At 36.5% G+C, this 22,922-nt stretch overlaps 1 protein-coding gene across 3 annotated transcripts in view; it reads right to left on the bottom strand.

Annotated features, from left to right (window-relative positions):
• ATP8B1 (ATPase phospholipid transporting 8B1) overlaps positions 1 to 22,922 on the bottom strand; it is a 153,011-nt gene that overhangs the window by 52,989 nt on the left and 77,100 nt on the right. For 2 of the 3 annotated variants that reach the window (XM_043978422.1, XM_043978424.1), the window contains exons 5-12: positions 18,203 to 18,301; positions 18,011 to 18,072; positions 8,202 to 8,274; positions 8,021 to 8,091; positions 4,891 to 4,973; positions 4,596 to 4,754; positions 3,564 to 3,652; positions 1,397 to 1,587 (exon numbers count right to left, since the gene is read on the bottom strand). In XM_043978422.1, the coding sequence (XP_043834357.1) occupies positions 1,397 to 1,587; positions 3,564 to 3,652; positions 4,596 to 4,754; positions 4,891 to 4,973; positions 8,021 to 8,091; positions 8,202 to 8,274; positions 18,011 to 18,072; positions 18,203 to 18,301 (827 nt within the window). The remainder of the gene's footprint in view (positions 1 to 1,396; positions 1,588 to 3,563; positions 3,653 to 4,595; positions 4,755 to 4,890; positions 4,974 to 8,020; positions 8,092 to 8,201; positions 8,275 to 18,010; positions 18,073 to 18,202; positions 18,302 to 22,922) is intronic. The other variant, XM_043978423.1, reaches the window with a different exon arrangement.

Below are 22,922 nucleotides of genomic sequence, written 5' to 3'. Positions count from 1 at the left end.
ATCTAATTATCTACCTTAGTGCTTACTGTGGTACTATGTACATAGAAGGTAATTAATAAATTCTGTTGAATTTAATATATCCATAGTACTTCTGACACAAAGCCACAAAAAATATAGACAAATATCTCTCTAAACAATCACATCAGACATGAGTTTAGATTTCTTACTATATAAACAGACACCTGGTCCAGAGCTTTACTTCACATGAAAAGGATGACTATAATTACATACAATGCAATATAAAACAAGACAAATAGGGGCAGCTAGGTGGCGCAGTGGATAGAGCACCAGCCCTGGATTCAGGAGGACCTGAGTTCAAACCCGGCCTCAGATACTTAACATTTATTAGCTGTGTGACCCTGGGCAAGTCACTTAACCCCAATTGCCTCACCCCCCCCCAAATATAAAACCAAGACAAATATCACCACATCCAATTAAAGAGCACTATGTTCATCTGGACTATTTATTATTTCAATTCAATAAGCATTTTTGAAAAATTTATGTGCCAGGCTATTATAGTAAGCATTAAGAATCTATGCTCTAAGTAGAAAAGTGCAAAGCCAAAGTATAATAATACCCTTCCCCAAAAGGATTAAATACAAAACTAACACAAAGAAGAAATTATGGAAATTAAAAAAAAACAACACAAAACAAGAAAATCACCAAAGGCAATGATTGTTTCAAAGGTATGAAGTACTTGGTAGGTTTTTGGTTTTGGGGGGTAATTCAAGTTTATTTTTTAAAATAGCATTTTATTATTTTTTTCAATTATATCTAAAATAGTTTTCAACAATCATTTTTGTAAGATTATGAATTTCAAATTTTTCTCTTTCCCTCCCTTTCCTCCTGAAGCCAGCAAGCAATCTGATATTGGTTATTACTTGGTAGTTTTTTAAGGCAAGTAAGAAAAAAAACAACAACCTTATTTTCTTAACACTACATTAAAAGGTGGGAAAAGAGGCAGTAAATATTTGTCAAAGTGAAAAAGGAGAAACAACCCAAAGCAGAAGAGTCATTCCCTCCATAAAGCTCTTACAAAGTCATGGTGAAGAAGGACAGCTTCAGAATAGTGTGTGTCCAGGAAATTGACACAAGAGCAGGAGGCACTGGAAGGTTTCAGGGAGGGATGAAAAAAAAAGTCCAAACCCCAAATGGTAAGAACTGCAACCTCCTCACTGAACACTGATTTCAGCTCCTAAGCCTGATTCTGAATATACTTCAAAACTCAACATATTTGGGGATTTTTCATGGCAAACAATTATCTATCTATGTCATGAGAGAGCATAACTAAATCAGTACAAATTTCCATTTAATAATAACTTATAGGCCTTTCTATTAAACTTAAAGCAAGAAACAAACTAAACAAACAAACAAACAAAAAAGGAGACTTCAGTACCTGACATAAAGGGAGATGGGTACCATGGTGTTCAGAATGATGATGTAGCCCCAGAAGTTAAGAAATCCACGATATGAAGGTGTATAGTCTTCTCCATCATACAGGTACCAAGAATAATTACCAACCTGTGCTTCCCAGTAAGCATGTCCAATAGCTAGACCAGCAGAAAGGAGTATAAGGACAACAAAAATCTAGAAAGTGAAACATGTTTACACATATTACTCAGATCTTCCTTTGACCAAGAGCAGGGTCAGTCTAGATTCCTATTCCTGTCTACTCAGAAAACTTTCCTTATTCTTTTTGTTGTTGTTGTTGTTGTTGTTGTTGTTTTTGGGGCAATGAGGGTTAGGTGCCCAGGGTCACACAGATAGTAAATGTCAAGTGTCTGAGGCTGGATTTGAATTCAGGTCCTCCTGAATCCAGGGCCGGTGCTTCATCCACTGAGCCACCCAGGTGCCCCCTCCTTATTCTTTTAGTTATAAATGTTTGAAATATCTATAAACACTAATAAAAATCAGCAAAACAGTACCAGAATTCTCTTTTAAGATTTTACCTTTTTTTAAATGATTGCTTAATAGTATCTGAATTATTATTTGCACCCCCCCCAAATATTTTCTGCAAAAATGATTATAATAAAACTTTGTTGTTGTTGTTCAGTTGTTTGGTCATGTCTGACTCTTTGTGACCCAGTGGACCATCCTATACCCAGGGTTTTCTTGGCAAAGATACTGGAGTGCTTTGCCATTTCATTCTCCCAGTGGGTTAAAACAAACAGCAGTTAAATGACTTGCCCAGAGTCACACAGCTACTAAGTGTCTGAGGCCAGATTTGAACTCAGACCTTCCTTGACTTCAGGCCCAACATTCTATCCACTGAGCCAGATAGCTGCCCCATAAACAAAACTTTACTAAAATATAATTCTGCACTAATAGAAGTGACCCTAGATTCTGAAAATCTATACTCATGAGGCATAAACTCTTTCTAATCTGGAAAGGCTGAGTGAAATAGACATCTAGATAGTACAGTGAATAGAGAGAGCTCTGGGCCTGGAGTCAGGCAGACCTGATTTCAAATCTAGTCTCATATATTTGCTAGTTGTATGACCTTGAGTAAGTTACTTATTCTCTATCTACTCCAGTTTCTTCAGCTGCAAAATGGAGATAATAACAATACCTACTTCCTAGGGTTGTTGTGAGGATCAAATGAGATCATATTTGTAAAGTGCTTAGCACAGTGCCTGGCATATCCCAGGTACTATATAAATGTTAGTTATTGAGCTGGCGGCACATATTTGTGCTCTGTCTCAGTGTGGCGACTGTGGTCCGGGTGGCGCGAGAGCAACCTTAGACTGGCAGGCTGTTCAGGTGTCTGGTGAGTTTAATTACGGAAAACCCTAATAAGCTAAGTCTAGAGTTAATAGCATTTTTCTGTATTTCTATTTTCCTATTTCCTTATCTTTGATTTTTATTAGTTTCACCTTTGTTGTTTAATTAATTCCTAAGTAATAAAATCTGATCCTTTTGTGAACTAAGGCTTAGAGGTTCCTTTCTTATTGGCCTGGGAGAAATATCTAAAAAGGGCAGTTCAGAGGGGAGGTTGAACCTAAAAGGGTCCCTCATATTTCCAGGACTCCAATATTAAGGAGAGTCACCCAAATAACACTCTGTATATCAAATTTTGGCCCTCACACTATTATTAATTATTAAAGGTCCAATATTGTCAGTCCTAAGTTTAGACAGGCTCTTAACAAGGAAGTCAGTCAACAGGTAATGAATTTTTTTTTTTTTGCCCATGGCAACTCATGAAGACTAAGTAGTAAGATTTATGGGTTGGATTATGAAATTGAGTGAACTTCCATACTGATGAAATCGCAGAACTTCTCCTCCAAAGAATTATATGTTGCAAACTAAAGGAATCTCAGAGGTTATCAAGCTCAATCTCCTCATTTTGTGGACAAGGAAACTGAAGTCAAGAGGTGAAGTTAACTGCTCTAAGCTCACCCTGATAGCAAATGGCAGAGCTAGAGCATGGAACAAAGTCCTCTGACCCCAAACCTAGGGGATCTTTCCATTGTCCTTCAATGACTTTTGTGGTTAAATAATGCTTTTTTAAAAAATTACTAGTGTAACAGGTTAATTTTTTGCGCAGTGAAATAAAAATATTTTACCGTATAAACCATGTAGTTCATCAAGTAATCAATTTTAGTCCTTTTAAACCTGGTCTTTCCACTGTTTTTCATGATTTTGGTGTCAGCTCCTTAAAAACAAAATTCAATGTGATCAAAATATGAAAAATAACAATTTTATAAGTGCTTATTCTTTTTTTTAGTAAAAAAACTTAAAAAAAAATAATAAGCGGGGCAGCTAGGAGGCGCAGTGGATAGAGCACTGGCCCTGGAGTCAGGAGTACCTGAGTTCAAATCCGGCCTCAGACACTTAACACTTACTAGCTGTGTGACCCTGGGCAAGTCACTTAACCCCAATTGCCTCACCAAAAATAATAATAATAATAATAATAATAAGCATTTTTATTTATAGTTTTCAGGGTTTGAATTTTATCCCTTCTTCCCTCTCCCCCTCCCTGAGGCAGCAAGCAATCAGATATGGGGTATACATGTATGATTATGTGAAATATTACCATATTTGTCATTTTATACAAGAAAACTTGATTAAAAGAAAAAAAAAGTGGGGCAGCTAGGTGGCGCAGTGGATAAAGCACCGGCCCTGGATTCAGGAGTACCTGAGTTCAATTCCGGCCTCAGACACTTACTAGCTGTGTGACCCTGGGCAAGTCACTTAACCCCCATTGCCCTGCTAAAAGAAAAAAAAAAAAGAAAATGAAAACTAACATTTTATTTTTTGGAAGGAGGGGAGGACAATCAGGGTTGGGTGGCTTGCCCAGGGTCACACAGCTTAGTGGTGTCTGAGGCTGGATTTGAATTCAGGTCCTCTTGACTCCCAGGCCAGTGTTCCATCCACTACATCACCTAGCTGCCCCATATAAGTGCTTATTCTCAAAGTTATCCTTATGTTTTCTTTTTTTCTTTTTTTTGCAGGGCAATGGGGGTTAAGTGACTTGCCCAGGGTCGCACAGCTAGTTATCCTTATTTTTTCAATACTGAACAAGCAGGGAGGAAATACCTTGTGTTTCATTTCTATTATTCGCTTCAGGTTATTAATGACATGAGAAAATAAAGTACCTGCAAAAATGATCAAGCCATGGCAGTAATCGGTATTTCTAATCACACAGCCGCGCAGCAAAATTTTATCTGCATCCAAAGAGTAACTTGTGTTTCTCCAAAATAGTGTTCCTGTAAATTTATCTAGTCGATTATTGGGTTCTTCACATTCAACGAAACCTAGGTTGAAAAGAAAAACTTCAATTTATATAAATGTTTAAATGTAGGATTTCAGAAGAAATTTGCTATTTCTAGAAATTTTAGAAATAGAAATAATTTATCAAAATTGCAGCCAGAATAGCTATTTTGTACAAACCATCAAATGTTGCTAATGCACTCTCTTTTTGGAGATATCGATCTGTTACTTCAAGTGACATTTTGAACTTCAAATTTGTTTCTCTAGACGGAAAAATTAAAACAAAAAAAATTTAGTTCTATTAAATCAGTCATTTAAATGAGGATATACTCATGAAAAAAAACAACAGTAAAAATTATTTAGGATCATATATTATTATATTACTTAGTCATATTCTTTCTATAAGAATCAGTAAGTAATGCTCTAACTGGTAGTTTCCAGTTTTACATGATCATGTACCCTAGGCCTGATCCTATTTCCTAATTACAATTTTAATTGGAAGTCTTGAAGAAGGGAGAAGAAAGTGGTTCACTGAGTTGGAGCCAAATATTTGGTATGGTAATATCTGATTCCCTTTGTAAATAGCTCTCTCTGGGCTAATATGTGGACAAACATTTGAACATTTCAAACTATCAACTAACCAGATTCACCAGTTAGTCAACTGCAACTTTCTCTCTACCACCTACTTGCCTGGTTAATGATGGTTGCTGTTTCTCCTATTTATCTCAAACTCTGAAGATACCTTTGTAAACTAAACTTTTAATATTTTGTCACATTTATTAGGCATGCAATTGGGATGGGGCTTGTTTGGTCTTGTATTCAAAAATGAAACTTAATTACTTCCTATCATCATTAGAAATAAAATTATTTTCTTTTTGAATCACATGACCTCAGAAGGTAAGGGTTGTAACGATTGGAATAACGCCACCTGCTGGATACTTACTGTAGAGGAGTTCTGCCCATGAAGGGAAGGTCTTTGAGGGCAAGACCAGGAGTCAGGAAGTGACGCGGGCTAGTGGGAGGAGGAAGGAAGAGACTGGCGCTCAGTCTTGCTCTCTCTTTCCTGAGGACGCTGGCGGAGAAGGGAGCTAGAAATGTGCTCTCCCTTTAATAGATAGGAATCTAGGCCTTTCTCTCTCTCTTTACCAAATTCTTATTCTCCTTAATAAATGCTTAAAAGTCTAACTCTTGCTAAAGCTTATAATTTATTGGCGACCACTCATTAGATATTTTAGGCAGTTTAGCTAGAATTTTAACCCTTAACAGGGTGTAACTATTAATGATGATACTTCACATTTATACAAAACAAAAATATGATACATTCTGAGAGCTAGGAAAGGCACTAAAAACATACAGAAAATAAAGAAAAGGAAAAAAAAGGGGGGGCAGCACCGGCCCTGGAGTCAGGAGTATCTGAGTTCAAATCCGACCTCAGACACTTAACACTTACTAGCTGTGTGACCCTGGGCAAGTCACTTAACCCCAATTGCCTCACTAAAAAAAACAAAAACAAAAACATACAGAAAAGCCATAAATCCACACAAGTTTGCAGTGAGATATGCTTTTTACTTTCTAGTAACACCTCTTATTAAGGATTTTATTTTAAAATTTCCACAAAGATTAGCTCATTTAGTTCTGCCTATTAGGTAAATGGCTAACTGGCCTTAACATAGTCTACTAGGAGTTCAAATCCAGCCTCAGACACTTGACACTTGCTAGCTGTGTGACCTTGGGGCAAGTCACTTAATCCTCATTGCCCCGCAAAAAAACCAGTCTATTAGGCGGGTCATGAGAACTTTTTCATGTTTACAAGCGGCAGTATAGTTATCCCATCCACATGAGGAGCCTTAGGGGCATGGCGCTCCCTCACTTTGGAAAATCTGCATAAAATTTTTGGCCCTCCCTTTGTACCAGATAAGTCTGAATTTCTTCTTTTTCTTTTATAGACAGTTTACAGTATTAAAAGATAAAATATGTTGATGTTATATAATATTCTACTTTATGCATTTTTGAGTTTCTAAACTTTTTCTGTCATCTGTTGGCCTTCACGTTTTGTCTGTGACTTCTGCAAAACTCCCCCCCAAATTCCCTTTTGATTTCTTATGGTCACCTGTGATATACCAAGACTGTGATAGGGAAATATGTTTAACATATTGTAATGTATACATTACAATATATCAGATTGCTTGCTGGCTTCGAGAGAGGGTAGGGAAGGAGAAAAATTTGCAACTCAGTCTTACAAAAATGAGTGTTGAAGATTATCTTTACATGTAATTGAAAAAAAATGAAATAAAATACTATTTAACTAAAAAAAAATAAAGAGAGAGAAGTAGCTGAAGAAATCATGGATGTGTAAAGCAGGAGAACAGAACAGCTTAGAGGGAATCTTGAGAGCTATCTTCAAATACTTGAAGATAGCTATCAGGTGAAAAGGCAATTATACTCATTTTGGGTGACTTCCATGGGTGAAATTAGGAGTCATGAATGAAAAGGGTTTTTGGGGGGAGGAGGAAGAGAGAGAAAGGAGGTTGTGGACCTGTGATTTCATCTATATAAAACACTCCCAATAAATAATTCCTTCCACTCATGCAAATAACCAACTTGTCTATAATTGTTAGTCTTAAAAGAGTAGCCTGGAGGTTATGTGACAATCCAAAAATCACACAGCTCATATATATATATCAGAGGTAGGGATTGAACACAAGGTTTCTTGACTCCAAGGACAGTCCTCTGTTTACAATGTCCTCTAAACTTAAGAGTTAGAAGACCAAGTGAAGTTAGAGATCACCATCTGCCAAGATGAAAGTTACATCAAAGTAAATATTGGTTCAATATACAAGAAAACATTATTAATAATTTAACAGCTCAAAAGTGGAATGGGCTGTTTTTGAAGGGACTTCCTCATCCCTGAATGTCTACCAGAGGAGGCCAAATGACTAGTCATTGAGGATATCGGAAATTACATACAGTTCAGGTAGTATGGAAGATAGCTGAGGTCTGTTCTAGTTATGGAATTATGTGATTCTGGCCTTATTTTAGAGATGAGGCAAATGAGAGGATTGGAAAATGGAAGCAAATTGGCCAAGTTCACATTGTCAGAAAGCAGTAAATCTGAAACTCAAATCTAGGTCTTTCAATTCCACATTCAAGGCCCATTTCAATATACATGACAGTATTGGAATAGGCGACTTCAATATACAAATATATATGTAAATATAAACGCATATATGAATAAATACAAACAGTATACTGTAGTTGCACTGCAATGCCTTAAATACAGTCAGTCACCTTCCAAAAGATATATCCTTACCCATCTAATTCAGCTGTTTCTACATAACAGAGGCTGTTAGGCTCTGAGCTGGACAGGAGGAGAATGTCGGCCTGGTCAAAACAATAAGCACAAGTTAACATGTTAAATATCAAGTGAAACCACAGCAAAAGTCACAGATTCTAGTAAAATTGGATGAAATGGAGAAAAGTTATTCACTTACAGGAATAAAGTCATTTTTTTTCAGACGAATGACATCTCCAACTTGGACATCTTTCCACTTTGCAGTTTTGAACCTAAAAATAGCATTTGAAATTTTAACAATTAGCTATTTATATGTTCATGTTATAAAAATTGTTATGTTAAAAAAGCAACTTGGTATTTATATTAGGAATATCTAGGATTCCAAAATATGTGGGCACTCTATGAATTATGGCAGAAAATATTTATTTTGGGACTAAAATATATTTTGTTGGTATCATAGAGACAAGAAATCATGGAAGCAATATTAGCTTACCTTAAACTGATTCCTTTAGATGTTGTAACAAAGTGTTAATCAAGGGGTCACAACAAGGATTGGCTTATGGAATCTCTACTCTTCAATGAGGGATTTTTAAGGAGCTACAACTTTTCAGGTTCTCTCTCTGCTCTTCCTCCTCTATCCTACCCTAGCAAGTAGCCATGATATAGATAGATAGATAGATAGATAGATAGATAGATAGATAGATAGATAGATAGATAGATAGATAGACAGACAGACAGACACACACACACATACATATATGTATGTATGTATATGTATACATAAAACCATTCTTGATCTCTCCACAGCCTACTTCATAATATCACTGAACCTAGAATCTCATGTCACTAGCCAGAAGCCATATCTATATCTATATAGTCATCTCTCCATATGTGTATATCTGTGTGTCTATCAATCTATCTATCTATCTCTAAAAGAATACTTGCAAATATCTCATTTTACCAGTGAAAGGATACTTAACTGCAAAGAGTTTATAATCTGTACAAGAAAAGCAATGTGTACATATGTAGAAAAACAAAAATATATGCAATATAGATCATTTTTTGGGAAAGACACCCCCAATTCAGGGATCAGGAACTGTTGTGTAGGTTAGGTGGTACTTGAGCTAAGCCTTGAAGAAGTTAGTATTCTAAGAGGCAGAGGGGAAGAGGAAGTGCATCTCAGGCATGAGGGACAGCCAGTGCAAAGTCATGGGAATGAAAGTACCATGTGTGAAAACCATAAAGGCAGTTTGTGGACCACAGTGACCATGAAGTAGAGTAATGCATAAGAAAGCTAGAAAGGCAAATTCAGGCCTCATTTTAAAGAACTTGAAATGTCAAAGAAAGGTGTTTGTATTTGATTCTAGAGGTAATCAAGAAATACTGGGGTATATTTAAAAACCTTGCAACAAATATGCATAGTTAAATAAAACAAATTCCCACATTGGCCATCTCTGAAAATGTACATCTTGTTCTGTATATTGAATCCATCACCTCATCACCACTTGGTTTTGTTTTGTTTTGTTTTGTTTTGTTTTTTCCTCATCACCACTTGTAACAATTTTCCTATGGGAAAAAATGCATTCTGAGTTCCAAAGAAATGAGTTACAAATATACCTTTTAAACACAACCATTCACATGTTAAGGACTGTACTTACTGCTAACATGTAATGCACTGATTCACAACCAGTAAAAAACTCATCTAAACATGTGCTTTTCTTTTTTTTTTTACAGAGGTTACAATTTATTTATTTATTTTTACATATAAGGTATTTTATTTTTTCCGTTACATGTAAAGATAGTTCTCAACTTTTGTTTATACAAGCTTTACAATTTCAGATTTTTCTCCCTCCCTCCCCTCCTTCCCCCTCCCCTAGACAGCAGGTAATCTGATATAGGTTATATCTATATATCTATATACATATACCTATAGATATACATATATATACACATAATAACATTAATCCTATTTCTGCATTAATCCTGTTATAAGAGAAAAAATCAGAGCAGTGATGCAAAACCTCAAAATAGGAAAAAAAACAAACCAATAGCACCCAAAACAAAAGAAATAGTATGGTTCATTCAGCATCTATACTCCACAGTTCTTTTTTTTTTTCCCTTGGATTTGGAGATCCTCTTCTATCATGAGTTCCCTGGAACTCTTCTGTACCATTGCATTGGTGAGAAGAATATAGTCCATCACAGTAAGTCAACACTCAATGTTGATGATACTGTGTACAATGTTCTTCTGGTTCTGCTCATCTCACTCATCATCAGCTCACGTAAGACCCTCCAGGTTTCTCTGAACTCTTCCTGCTCATCATTTCTTACAGCACAATAGTATTCCATTGTATTCATATACCACAACTTGTCCAGCCATTCCCCAATTGATGGGCACCCCCTCAACTTCCAATTCCTTGCTACCACGTAAAGAGCAGCTATAAATATTTTTGTACATGTGGGTCCCTTTCCCCCTTCCATGATTTCTTTGGGAAAAAGACCTAAAAGTGGGATTGCTGGGTCAAAGGGTATGCACAGCTTTATCGCCCTTTGGGCATAATTCCAAATTGCTCTCCAGAATGGTTGGATCAGTTCACAGCTCCACCAACAATGCATTAGTGTTCCAATTTTCCCACAGCTTCTCCAACATTTATTATCTTCCTTTTTTGTCATTTTAGCCAATCTGATAGGTGTCAGGTGGTACCTCAGAGTTGTTTTAATTTGCATCTCTCTAATCATTAAAGATTTAGAGCATTTTTTCATATGGGAATAGATAGCTTTGGTTTCTTCATCAGAAAACTGCCTGTTCATATCCTTTGACCATTTCTCAATTGGGGAATGACTTGGATTCTTATAAATTTGATTTAATTCCCTATATAATTTAGAAATGAGGCCTTTATCAAAAGTACTGGCCTCAAAAATTGTTTCCCAGCTTTCTGCCTCCCTTCTAATTTTGGATACATTGCTTCTGTTTGTACAAAAATTTTTTAATTTAATATAATCAAAATCATCCATTTTGCATTTTATAATATACTCTTTCTCTTGTTTGGTCAAAAACTGTTTTCCTTTCCAAAGATCTGATAGGTACACTATTCCTTTCTCTCCTAATTTACCTATGGTATCACCTCTTATGTCTAAATCATGTATCCATTTTGACCTTATTTTAGTATAAGGTGTAAGATGTTGGTCTATGCCTAATTTCTGCCATACTATCTTCCAGTTTTCCCAGCAGTTTTTGTCAAATACTGAGTTCCTATCCCAGAAGCTGGAGTCTTTGGGTTTATCAAACACTACATTACTAGTGTCATTTACTCCTGCATTTCCTGAGCCTAGCCTAGTCCATTGATCTACCACTCTATTTTTTAGTCAGTACCAGATAGTTTTGATGACTGCCGCTTTATAGTAAAGCTCCAGGTTTGGTACCGCTAACCCACCTTCCTGTGAATTTTTTTTCATTATTTCCCTGGATATTCTTGATTTTTTGTTTTTCCAGATGAATTTTGTTATTATTTTTTCTAGCTGTATAAAATAATTTTTAGGTAGTCTGATTGGTATGGCACTGAATAAGTAAATTAATTTAGGCAGTATTGTCATTTTTACTATATTAGCTCTGCCTATCCATGAGCAATTGATATCTTTCCAATTATTTAGATCTGATTTGATTTGTGTGAAGAGTGTTTGGTAGTTGTGTTCATAGAGTTCCTGGGTTTGTCTTGGCAAGTAGACTCCCAAGTATTTTATATTATCTACCGTTACTTTAAATGGAATTTCTCTTTCTATCTCTTGCTGCTGGACTTTGTTGGTCATGTATAGAAATACTGATGATTTATGTGGATTTATTTTATATCCTGCTACTTTGCTAAAATTGTTAATTGTTTCAAGTAATTTTTGAGTTGATTCTCTAGGATTCTTTAAGTATACCATCATATCATCTGCAAAGAGTGATAGTTTTGTTTCCTCCTTGCCTATTCTAATTCCTTTAATTCCTTTCTCTTCTCTGATTGCTAAAGCTAACATTTCTAGGACAATATTAAATAATAGGGGTGATAATGGACATCCCTGTTTCACCCCTGATCTTATTGGGAAGGCCTCTTATTTATCTCCATTGCATATAATACTTGCTGATGGCTTTAGGTAGATACTGTTTATTATTCTAAGGAAAGCTCCACCCATTCCTAAACTCTCTAGTGTTTTTATTAGAAATGGGTGTTGTACTTTGTCAAATGCTTTCTCTGCATCTATTGAGATAATCATATGATTATGGTTGGTTTTCTTATTGATGTGGTTGATTATGTTAATAGTTTTCCTAATGTTGAACCAGCCCTGCATTCCTGGTATAAATCCCACCTGGTCATAGTGTATTATTCTGGTGATCACTTGCTGTAATCTCCTTGCTAATATCTTATTTAAGATTTTAGCATCAGTATTCATTAGGGAAATTGGTCTATAATTTTCTTTCTCTGTTTTTGCTTTGCCGGGTTTTGGTATCACCACCATATTTGTGTCATAAAACGAATTTGGTAGAACTCCTTCTTCACCTATTTTTCCAAATAATTTGTATAATATTGGAATTAATTGTTCTTTAAATGTTTGGTAAAATTCACCCGTAAACCCATCTGGCCCTGGGGACTTTTTCTTAGGGAGTTCATTAATGGCTTGTTCAATTTCTTTTTCTAATATGGGTTTATTTAAGGATTTTATTTCTTCTTCCGTTAACGTGGGAAGTATTTTTGTAAATATTCATCCATTTCATTTAGATTGTCAAATTTATTGGCATACAGTTGGGCAAAATAATTCCTAATTATTGACTTAATTTCCACTTCATTGGTGGTAACATCACCCATTTCATTTTTGATACTGGTAATTTGGTTTTCTTCTTTTTTTTTTTAATCAAATCAACCAATATTTTATCTATTTTATTGGTTTTTTCATAAAACCAGCTCTTAGTTTTATTGATTAATTCTATAGTTTTTTTTGCTTTCAATCTTATTAATTTCTCCTTTAATTTTCAGGATCTCTAATTTAGTGTCTAATTGGGGATTTCTAATTTGTTCTTTTTCTAGCTTTTTAAGTTGCATGCCCAATTCATTAATCTCCTCTTTCTCTTTTTTATTCATGTAAGCATTTAGAGCTATAAATTTTCCCCTAAGCACTGCTTTGGCTGCATCCCATAGATTTTGGTATGTTGTCTCATTATTGTCATTCTCTTGGATAAAGTTATTGATTGTTTCTATGATTTCTTGTTTGGCCCATTCATTCTTTAGAATGAAATTATTTAGTTTCCAATTGATTTTCATTCTACTTTTCCCTGGATCTTTCTTACATGTAATTTTTATTGCATCATGATCTAAGAAGGATGCATTTACTATTTCTGCCTTTCTACATTTGACTATGATGTTTTTGTGCCCTAATACATGGTCAATTTTTGAAAATGTGCCATGTACTGCTGAGAAAAAGGTATATTCCTTTCTATCCCCATTCAATTTTCTCCAGACATCTATCATGTCTAACTTTTCTAGTAATCTATTCACCTCATTCACTTCTTTCTTATTTATTTTTTGGCTAGATTTATCTAATTCTGAGAGGGGGAGATTCAGATCCCCCACTAGTATAGTATTACTGTCTAATTCCTCTTGTAACTCATTTAACTTCTCCTCTAAGAACTTGGATGCTATACCACTTGGTACATACATATTTAATATTGATATTACTTCATTATCTATAGTACCTTTAAGTAAGATGTAATTTCCTTCCTTATCTCTTTTAATGAGATCTATTTTTGCCTGCACTTTGTCTGAGATAAGGATTGCTACCACTGCCTTTTTTACTTTAGCTGAGGCATAATATATTCTGCTCCAGCCTTTTACCTTTACTCTGTGTGTCTCTCTCTGCTTCAAATGTGTTTCTTGTAAACAGCATATTGTAGGATTCTGGTTTTTAATCCACTCTGCAATTCGCTTCCATTTTATAGCAGAGTTCATACCATTCACATTCACAGTTATTATTACTGACTGTCTATTCCCCTACATTCTATTTACCCCCTTTGTACTTTCCCCACCTTCTTTCACCCTATTCCTCCTCACCGACGTTTTACTTCTTACCCCTGCCTCCTCCGATCTGCCCTCCCTTTTTATCCCCCCTCTCTTTTCTTTACCCTTTTCTCCCTTGCTTTTGTCCTCCCTTCTATCAGTCCCTCCCCTTTCCCTTCCCCTTTTGCTTCCCTAAAGAATGAGTTAAGTTTCTTTATCCCAATGAACGTATATGTTATTCCCTCTTTGAGTCAAATCTAATGAGAATAGGGTTGAAACAATGTTCCCCCCTCCTTTCTTTCCCTCTATTGTAATAGGTTTTTTTTTTCTACCTCTTCATATGATATAATTCATCCCATTCCACCTCCCCTTTCCTCTCCTCCCCATAGACTCCCTTTTTATCCCCTTAATTCTTTTGTATCATCACATCAAAGACGATTTATATTTATACCCTCTATGTAAAGTCCTTCTCTCTGCCCAAATACATTTACAGTTCTTAAGAGTTATGAGTATTATCTTCCTGTGTAGGGATATAAACAGTTTAACCTAATAGGGTAACCTTTTTTTTCCCCCTCTGTTTACCTTTTTGAACTTCTCTTGAGTCTTGTATGTTGAGATCGAATTTTCTATTCAGTTCTGGTCTTTTCACCAGGAAAGATTGAAAGTCCCCAATGTCATTAAATGTCCATCTTTTCCCCTGAAAGAAAATGCACATTTTTGCTGGGTAATAGATTCTCGGCTGCAATCCAAGTTCCTTTGCCTTCCGGAATATCATATTCCAAGCCTTGCGGTCCTTTAATGTTGAAGCTGCCAGGTCCTGAGCAATTCTGACTGTGGCTCCATGATATTTAAATTGCTTCTTTCTGGCTGCTTAGAGTATTTTCTCCTTCACCTGATAATTCTGGAATTTGGCTACAATATTCCTTGAAGTTTTCCTTTTGGGGTCTCTTTCAGGAGGTGATCGGTGGATTCTTTCAATGATGATTTTATCCTCTGATTCTATGATATCAGGGCAATTCTCCTTAATAATTTCCTGGAATATGGTGTCTAGATTCTTTTTCTGGTCATGGCTTTCAGGCAGTCCAATGATTCTCAAATTGTCTCTTCTCGGTCTGTTTTCCAGATCAGTTGTCTTTCCAATGAGGTATTTCACATTTTCTTCTATTTTTTCATTTTTTTGATTCTGCTTGACTGATTCCTGGTGTCTCATGGATTCCTTATCTTCCAACTGTCCCACTTTAATTTTTAAGGCATTGTTTTCTTCAGTGAGATTATGCATCTTTTTTTCCATTTGGCCAAATGAATTTTTTAAGGCAGTGTTTTCTTCAGTGAAATGATGTGCTTCCTTTCATTTCTCTCCCCATTTTTTCTTCTACCTCTCGCAATTGATTTTTTTTTTTTTAGTGAGGCAATTGGGGTTAAGTGACTTGCCCAGGGTCACACAGCTAGTAAGTGTTAAGTGTCTGAGGCCAGATTTGAACTCAGGTACTCCTGACTCCAGGGCCGGTGCTCTATCCACTATGCCACCTAGCTGCCCCTGCAATTGATTTTTAAAATCCTTTTTGAGCTCTTCCAGGAAGGCTTTTTGTTCTTGAGACCAATTTACCTTCCCTCGTGAGGCTTCAGATGTAGGCAATTTGAGGCTATTGTCCTCATCTGAGTTTGTGTTGGCTTCTTCCCTATTGATACAGAAACTCTCAATGGAGAGGGCTCTTTTTTGCTTCTTACTCATTATTGCAGCTTATTTATTTATTCTTTAAGTTGAGGTCTTTTCTGGGGATACCAGGGTCCCTGTTTTGGGCTCCTTGTGCAGGGGTATAGGTGCTGTGACCGGGTTTTTACTCTGAGGCCTTTATGGTGTGTGGAGATCCCCGGCCCTGCACTTCCTGTCTGATTGTGCTCAGCCAGCCAGGCGCTGCACCCCGGCGTCTGATCCCGCCTGACCCGTTCGTGGCCCTCTCGGCCGGTGCAGGTAGGTTTTTCCACTGTCCTTCTTGGCCACCAGATTTTTGAACCAGGTTCCAGGGGCCTCAGTTGTTCGGCTGTGGCCCACAGCTCCTGCTGACTTGCCCCGACCCCCTCGGCGCTGGGTTGCTGCCCTGCGCTGGGCCTCCCTTTTGCCCGAGTCAGACTGACCTTTTCCTGAAGTCTTTCAATTATCTCTGGTTGGAGGACTGTGTCTCTCTGTCTCTTTGCAGGTTCTGTAGTTTCAGAATCCATCCAGAGGCTTGATTTAATGTTCGTTTTGAGGAAACAGAAGGAGAGCTCAGGCAGCTTGCTGCTTCCTCTCTGCCATCTTGGCTCCAACATGTGCTTTTCTACTAGTAGGTATCTTCCTATTAACATCTGACACCGTGGAAATATAACTCAAAAGACAAAAACACAACAAATGCTTCCTTCCATGTCTTGCTGGACAACCCCCCCCCTCCAAAAAAACCCCCAAACAAACAAACAAAAAAAACTGAGGCTATTTTCAAAGGTCTTCCTTCTCTCCCCTCTTAATCTCATGTTACTCCACTATCTTTTCCTACTATCTCCTCTTTCATTTCAGTTTCTGATAAAGAGGTGATCCTTCTTGCCAAGGACAAACCTTCCACATAAAAACCCAATTCCATCCTTTCCCAACCTCTCCAGCAGATTGCCCCCGTGATATCTCTTTTCTTTTTCTTTCTTTTTTTTTTATGAGGCCATTGGGGTTAAGTGACTTGCCCAGGGTCATACAGCTAATAAGTCTGAAGTGTCTGAGGCCGGATTTTAACTCAGGTCCTCCTGAGTCCAGGGCCAGTGCTCTACCAATGCACTGCCTAGCTGCCCCACCCCCATGATATCTCTTGAGTCTCTCTACTGTATCCTTCCTTGTTACCTGAAAAGACTCCCATGTCTCATCCAATCCTCAAAACCCTTTCATTTGACCCTATCATCCCTATTATCTACCATCCCATATCTTTCCTCCCCTTCTTGGCTCAATTATTATTATTATTATTATTATTATTATTATTATTATTATTATTATTATTATTATTATTTTGCAGGGCAATAAGGTTAAGTGACTTGCCCAGGGTCACACAGCTAGCACATGTCAAGTGTCTGAAGCCAGATTTTAACTCAGGTATTCCTGAATCCAAAGCTGGTGCTTTATCTACTGCTCCACCTAGTTGTCCCTAGCTAAATTCTTTAAGAAACCATCTAAACTAGGTGCTTCCTCTTCCTCTAGTCTAAATCCTTTGCAATCTGGCTTCCAAACTCATCATTCAACTGACATTGCTCCCTGCAAAGTCACCAATGATCTCTTACTTGCCAAATCTCAATACTCATCTTTGTTGACCTTTTTTTTATAATATTGATCACCATCTGTTCCTGGATATTCTCTACTCTCTCAGTTTTTGTTATACTCTTGTCTCCTGGCTCTTCTCCTACAGATCTGATTTCTCCTTCTTAGGCTCTTATGCTGGTTCTTCATGTTATATTTGCTAGCTGTGTTTGTCTTTCCAAGGCTCCAAACTCAGTTTCCTTCTTGATTCTATATTCTCTCACATAGTGATCTCATCAATTATTATGGATTCAATTATCATCTCTATGCAGATGACTCCTGGATCTTTATATCCAGCCTTAGTCTCCTCCACTTAATGTGAATTTCTTGAGGGTAGAGGCTGGTTTTCTTTTAAACCTTTATGGGTATTTCCAGTGAAAACTACTGCTATACAGTAAGCATTTAAATGCTTTTTTGACTGACTGATGCACATAAAAGACTACTTTGTGCTGTTTTCATGGTCATTACTTTCCATGCTTTTCACTCTGACACTTAGATTTCAAGACCCTTTGAATCTAAAGCCTTGATTTTTTTTTTTAGGCTTTTGCATAAAAATCAACCTCATTGGCACATCTGCCATCATGAAGTACCTCAGCCTCCCGCTATATCAAATATAAATATTTGTACTTTTTTAATAGAGTAAAAATAAATGGGTAACTTTTACAGTACCTGCCATCCTTGATAACTTCACATGTCCTATTGTTTATCTCTTTATCCATTCTATGGCGAGCCTTGGGTAGGGCAGAAGGAAGAAGAAGAATTGATACCTTAATAATCCCAAAATTTAAAGTGCTACACCAATTATAAACTAAAATAATCTGAAAACATTCAACTGAATTTTAGCATTAAAGAGACACTTACAACATCATCCACAAGATCTTTGATTGCAGTGATGCCCAGCACCAAAAGCAAAGGCACAAGTGTTGTATACCATGCCAGAGTAGTTATTTCAGGAATTGCCTTTTTTAAAAAAAGAGTAATTATAATTGTAATTGTAAAAATTATAAAATATTTCTATACAATTAATTTTTAATTTGAAACTGGATTTGAGTAATTATTCATAACTGAATTATTGAAGATATGTTGGTAAAACACTTTTAATACCCATCATACAAGTTGTCTCAAAAGTTACTGCAGTTTTAAGCTACAATCATAACAATCATAACAATTAATATTATACATTATAATTCTATAGGGTGTCCCAAAAGCCTTAGTGTAATTTTTTTGTGTGTGTGGGACAATGAGGGTTAAGTGACTTGGCCAGGGTCACACAGCTAGTAAGTGTCAAGTGTCTGAGGCCGGATTTGAACTCAGGTCCTACTGAATCCAAGGCCGGTGCTTTATCCACTGCACCACCTAGCTGTCCCCTTAGTGTAATTTTAAGCTGTTAAAACAAAATTACACTGAGGCTTTTAAGACACCCTATAAAACAATAACAACAATAATATATGCCCAATAATAATCATAATAACACTTTTATATCACTTTAAGGTTTGCAAAGCATTGTACGTATATTATCTCATTTGAGCCTTACAACCACCCTGTGAGGTCAGTGGTATTATTATTTCCATTTTACAGAGAAGAAAATTCAGGTGGAGGGAGTTCAAGTGACTTGCCCAAAGCCACACAGTAAATGTCTGAGGCTGGATTTGAACTCTGGGCTTTCTGTTCAAAATTCAGTGCTCTTATCCACTATGCCACCTAGCTTCCTCTATTATATATTGTAACGATTGGAATAACGCCACCTGCTGGATACTAACTGTAGAAGAGTTCTGCCCATGAAGCGAAGGTCTTTGAGGGCAAGACCAGGAGTCTTGTCTTTGGTATCAGGAAGTGACGCGGACTAGTGGGAGGAGGAAGGAAGAGACTGGCGCGGAGTCTCGGGGCTCTTTCCTTTGGACTCTGGCGGAGAAGGGAGCTAGAAATGTGCTCTCCCTTTAATAGATAGGAATCTAGGCCTTTTTCTCTCTCTTTACCAAATTCTTCTTTTCCTTAATAAATGCTTAAAAGTCTAACTCTTGCTAAAGCTTATAATTTATTGGCGACCACTCATTAGATATTTTAGACAGTTTAGCTAGAATTTTAGCCCTTAACAGATGGCTGACCACGAAGAGGAAAGCTGAACCTCACTTCTGATCTTCCGGTTGGGTAAGAAATTTCTCCTACCCTTTAAACTGCTAAGTACTGGCGCACTGGCTGTGTTTTCCCTTTAAATTTTTTCGAATGGACCTTTTAAACTCCCTAATTACCCTATTTTTGATTTTAGTCTGTTTAACCAGACAAATGGGAGATAAGATCATGTTAATGCTTTGTTTTTGTGGATTTTCTATTTTTATTTTTCTTTTTGTTAAAAGAGCCAGCAACTTACTCACACAAGGAAATATCTCTCCCTCTCCCAAGCATGCTTTTTCAGAAAAACCTGAAGAGATTCCCGCAGCTTTTCCCAGTTCTAACAGTAATTGTTGCTTTAATTTTGCATGCCTGGAGGCAATGACCCACCCTCTAGAAGCTTTTAATCCCCTAGCACCTGGAGGCAAAGTGGGGGAAGAGGAATACAGGCCTGAGTTCAAAATCAAGTCTGATTCAAATTGCTCTGGTCCCTCCCCTCCTCTCCAGACCCCACCCTCTACTCCTATGGCCAAGCCCATAGCTTCCCCTGCCTGGGAAGTCCAGAGATCTGATGCACATGCTCAACTTTCTCTAACTACATTTGCAGCTTCAGGCTCAGCCCTTTCCCAGCCTGGCTGTGCTTTTGAGACAATCTTAGAAAACTCTTTAAATTCCAGATATGCTCGTTTTGTTCATAATTTTGCTAACCTGCTTTTGTCTTTAATTAGTAATCTTATAAAGCATTTGTATGGTGAAAAGCCCGACAGACAATATAGAGGGGTTAAAGAAGAAAAACTTAAGCTGAATAAGAATGACAATCAACATAGTTCAAGACTCTGCTTCTTTTGCCATGGAAGGGTATATATTTTACAGAAATGTAGAAGTAAGCAGCAAGGTATTGATATGAGTATTGGGGATTTTAGATACCGGAATCAAAAGTGTTCTGAATTCACTCAGAGTAATAGTTCAGAGGTTACATAGGATTTCTATGCTATTATATATACATTTTGAAATTAATGGTATGGGTTTATTTTCATAGAGATTTTCATGCTTTTGAGATTGTGTCTTATACTTAGTTTCTAAAACAAGGAGAATATTTGTAAAGCTTTTTATAGTCATATGATCAAGTTTATATTTTATAATACTCTTATTAATATTAAGTTCATATTCATTTAGATTTCCCTAGTTTGAATTTCATTGTCTTTTATTGTTCCATGTGTATTTTTTCTATTTATTCATCTCTAATTTTGAAACATTGCAAGATGGTTTTGATTTCATAATACAATGTTAATTCTAGGAGTATTGTGCTCCCATATTCTGAGTTGTTTGTTTTTGTTATTTTTTCTCAACTGATTATTTGATCAAACTCTTTAAAGCATTTCCTTGGCAAATTGGTTGCCATGGCAAGTGTAAATTGATTCTAGAAGTATTATTTTTGATAAGCATATTCCAAAAAAAAAAAAAAGAGGGGAACATTTGTAAAAGTTTTCTTTTTTCAGAAAAAAGTTTTCTTTGATATTCTGTTGTACTTTAACTTGTATTTAAATATGTTCTGATTTTTCACAAAAGTAATTGTATACTAAGTGCAAAAAAGGGGTATTATTTGAAATTGTTGCATAATTATATATTGTGTTCTGACTCAAGATGTATTCACATTTTTTGCAATCATTTATTATCCTCAATTTTTAAATCCATATGAGACTTGGATTATGGGAACTTATCATTTAAGACATTAATTGCCTTTATTCTGAGTTATCAGATGCCAGTTGGCCAAGATGCCATCCAATCACAAGAGGAATACATGCAAAGAGCAGACATTGAACTGTTACATGAGGGGAGACATGCACGAAGTTAAGGTATGGCCGAGGGAACGGCTTTTGACAAATGTTGAGGTTGGATTCTCTTGGTTTAATATTTTATTTTATTTTTCCCCACAATATTGTACAGATGGCTGGAAGTATTGATCCCACCCATCTCACTTCTACACCTGGCTTCTATGCTCCCTCCTATATGCCTGATGCCATGGACATCTCAATCCCATGCATCTGATTAAGTCTGACTCAGTTTCTTCCAATATGTTCGGTGGCATGGACATATATTCCATCCACCTCTTTTAAGCCTGGCATACTGTATGGGCAGTACATACTGCTCAAGTGTGGGAATGCTCATATCCCATCATTTCTCTGTTCTTTTATGGTAACCCCCATAATTATCTCAGGTGTCATGATAAATACAGTGTTGAATTTGGCCTTGACACCTGTTACCAATTATATTAGATTTTCTAATTTCTCATAATGGCATGAGGATAATTAGGCAGATGATGCAAAAAGTGATGAAACAAAGATAAAAATTATTTTTAAAAATTAATATCGCAGCAATTGTCTTCTCAATTACTCTCCATGAGGGGGGACTATAATAATAATATAATTTTAAAGAATGGTTCAATTTTTGTTTTATTATATGTTTCATGTGTAACAACTAAGATTCTGAATTCCCTTAGACATGTTTTTGAGAACTTTCATTGTTTGATTTGATTATTGACAAAGCTATTTTAAAGTTGTGTTAAGCTCAATTTTGTAGGAAATTTCCTGGCTGATTACCAGTATCCACACATCAACCCCTGAAAAGACTTCCATTCCACGACTACACCTAGAGGACATCTAAGAAAAGACTTTCAGAGACTTTAAATGAACAGTTTTGATTTGTTGTTTTTGTTTTTGTTTTTTTTTTCTCTTTCTGTTATAATATACACCATCTGTAATATGTATTCTCTGCAGAGGCCCTCCCTTTGCAAGACTAATGTCAAAGCGTCAGTTCATGAGGACAAAAAAAAATCGCCCCTCTGGACAAAACTTTCCTCTCTTCCTTTTCTATATTGTTGTTCACATATTATTAGTTATCAATAGTTATTATATTCTTTTTACTGTTCCGTCAAGGAAACATTTTGTTTCTTGAGGAACAACAGGGGGGACTGTAACGATTGGAATAACGCCACCTGCTGGATACTAACTGTAGAAGAGTTCTGCCCATGAAGCGAAGGTCTTTGAGGGCAAGACCAGGAGTCTTGTCTTTGGTATCAGGAAGTGACACGGACTAGTGGGAGGAGGAAGGAAGAGACTGGCGCGGAGTCTCGGGGCTCTTTCCTTTGGACTCTGGCGGAGAAGGGAGCTAGAAATGTGCTCTCCCTTTAATAGATAGGAATCTAGGCCTTTTTCTCTCTCTTTACCAAATTCTTCTTTTCCTTAATAAATGCTTAAAAGTCTAACTCTTGCTAAAGCTTATAATTTATTGGCGACCACTCATTAGATATTTTAGACAGTTTAGCTAGAATTTTAGCCCTTAACAATATACATATATACGTATATAGTAAACATGTAACATACAATGTATAATTATTAAACATAATAAGCTCACTATATAACAATAACAACAATGCCCCAAGTCATTCTCCTTCATAGCTAGTCACCTCTAG

This window comes from Dromiciops gliroides, chromosome 1, assembly GCF_019393635.1.
Source record: "Dromiciops gliroides isolate mDroGli1 chromosome 1, mDroGli1.pri, whole genome shotgun sequence".
In the NCBI taxonomy this organism is placed as follows: domain Eukaryota; kingdom Metazoa; phylum Chordata; class Mammalia; order Microbiotheria; family Microbiotheriidae; genus Dromiciops; species Dromiciops gliroides.
The sequence above is the reverse complement of the archived record's forward strand: the minus strand, read 5'-3'. Positions and strand labels throughout refer to the sequence as shown.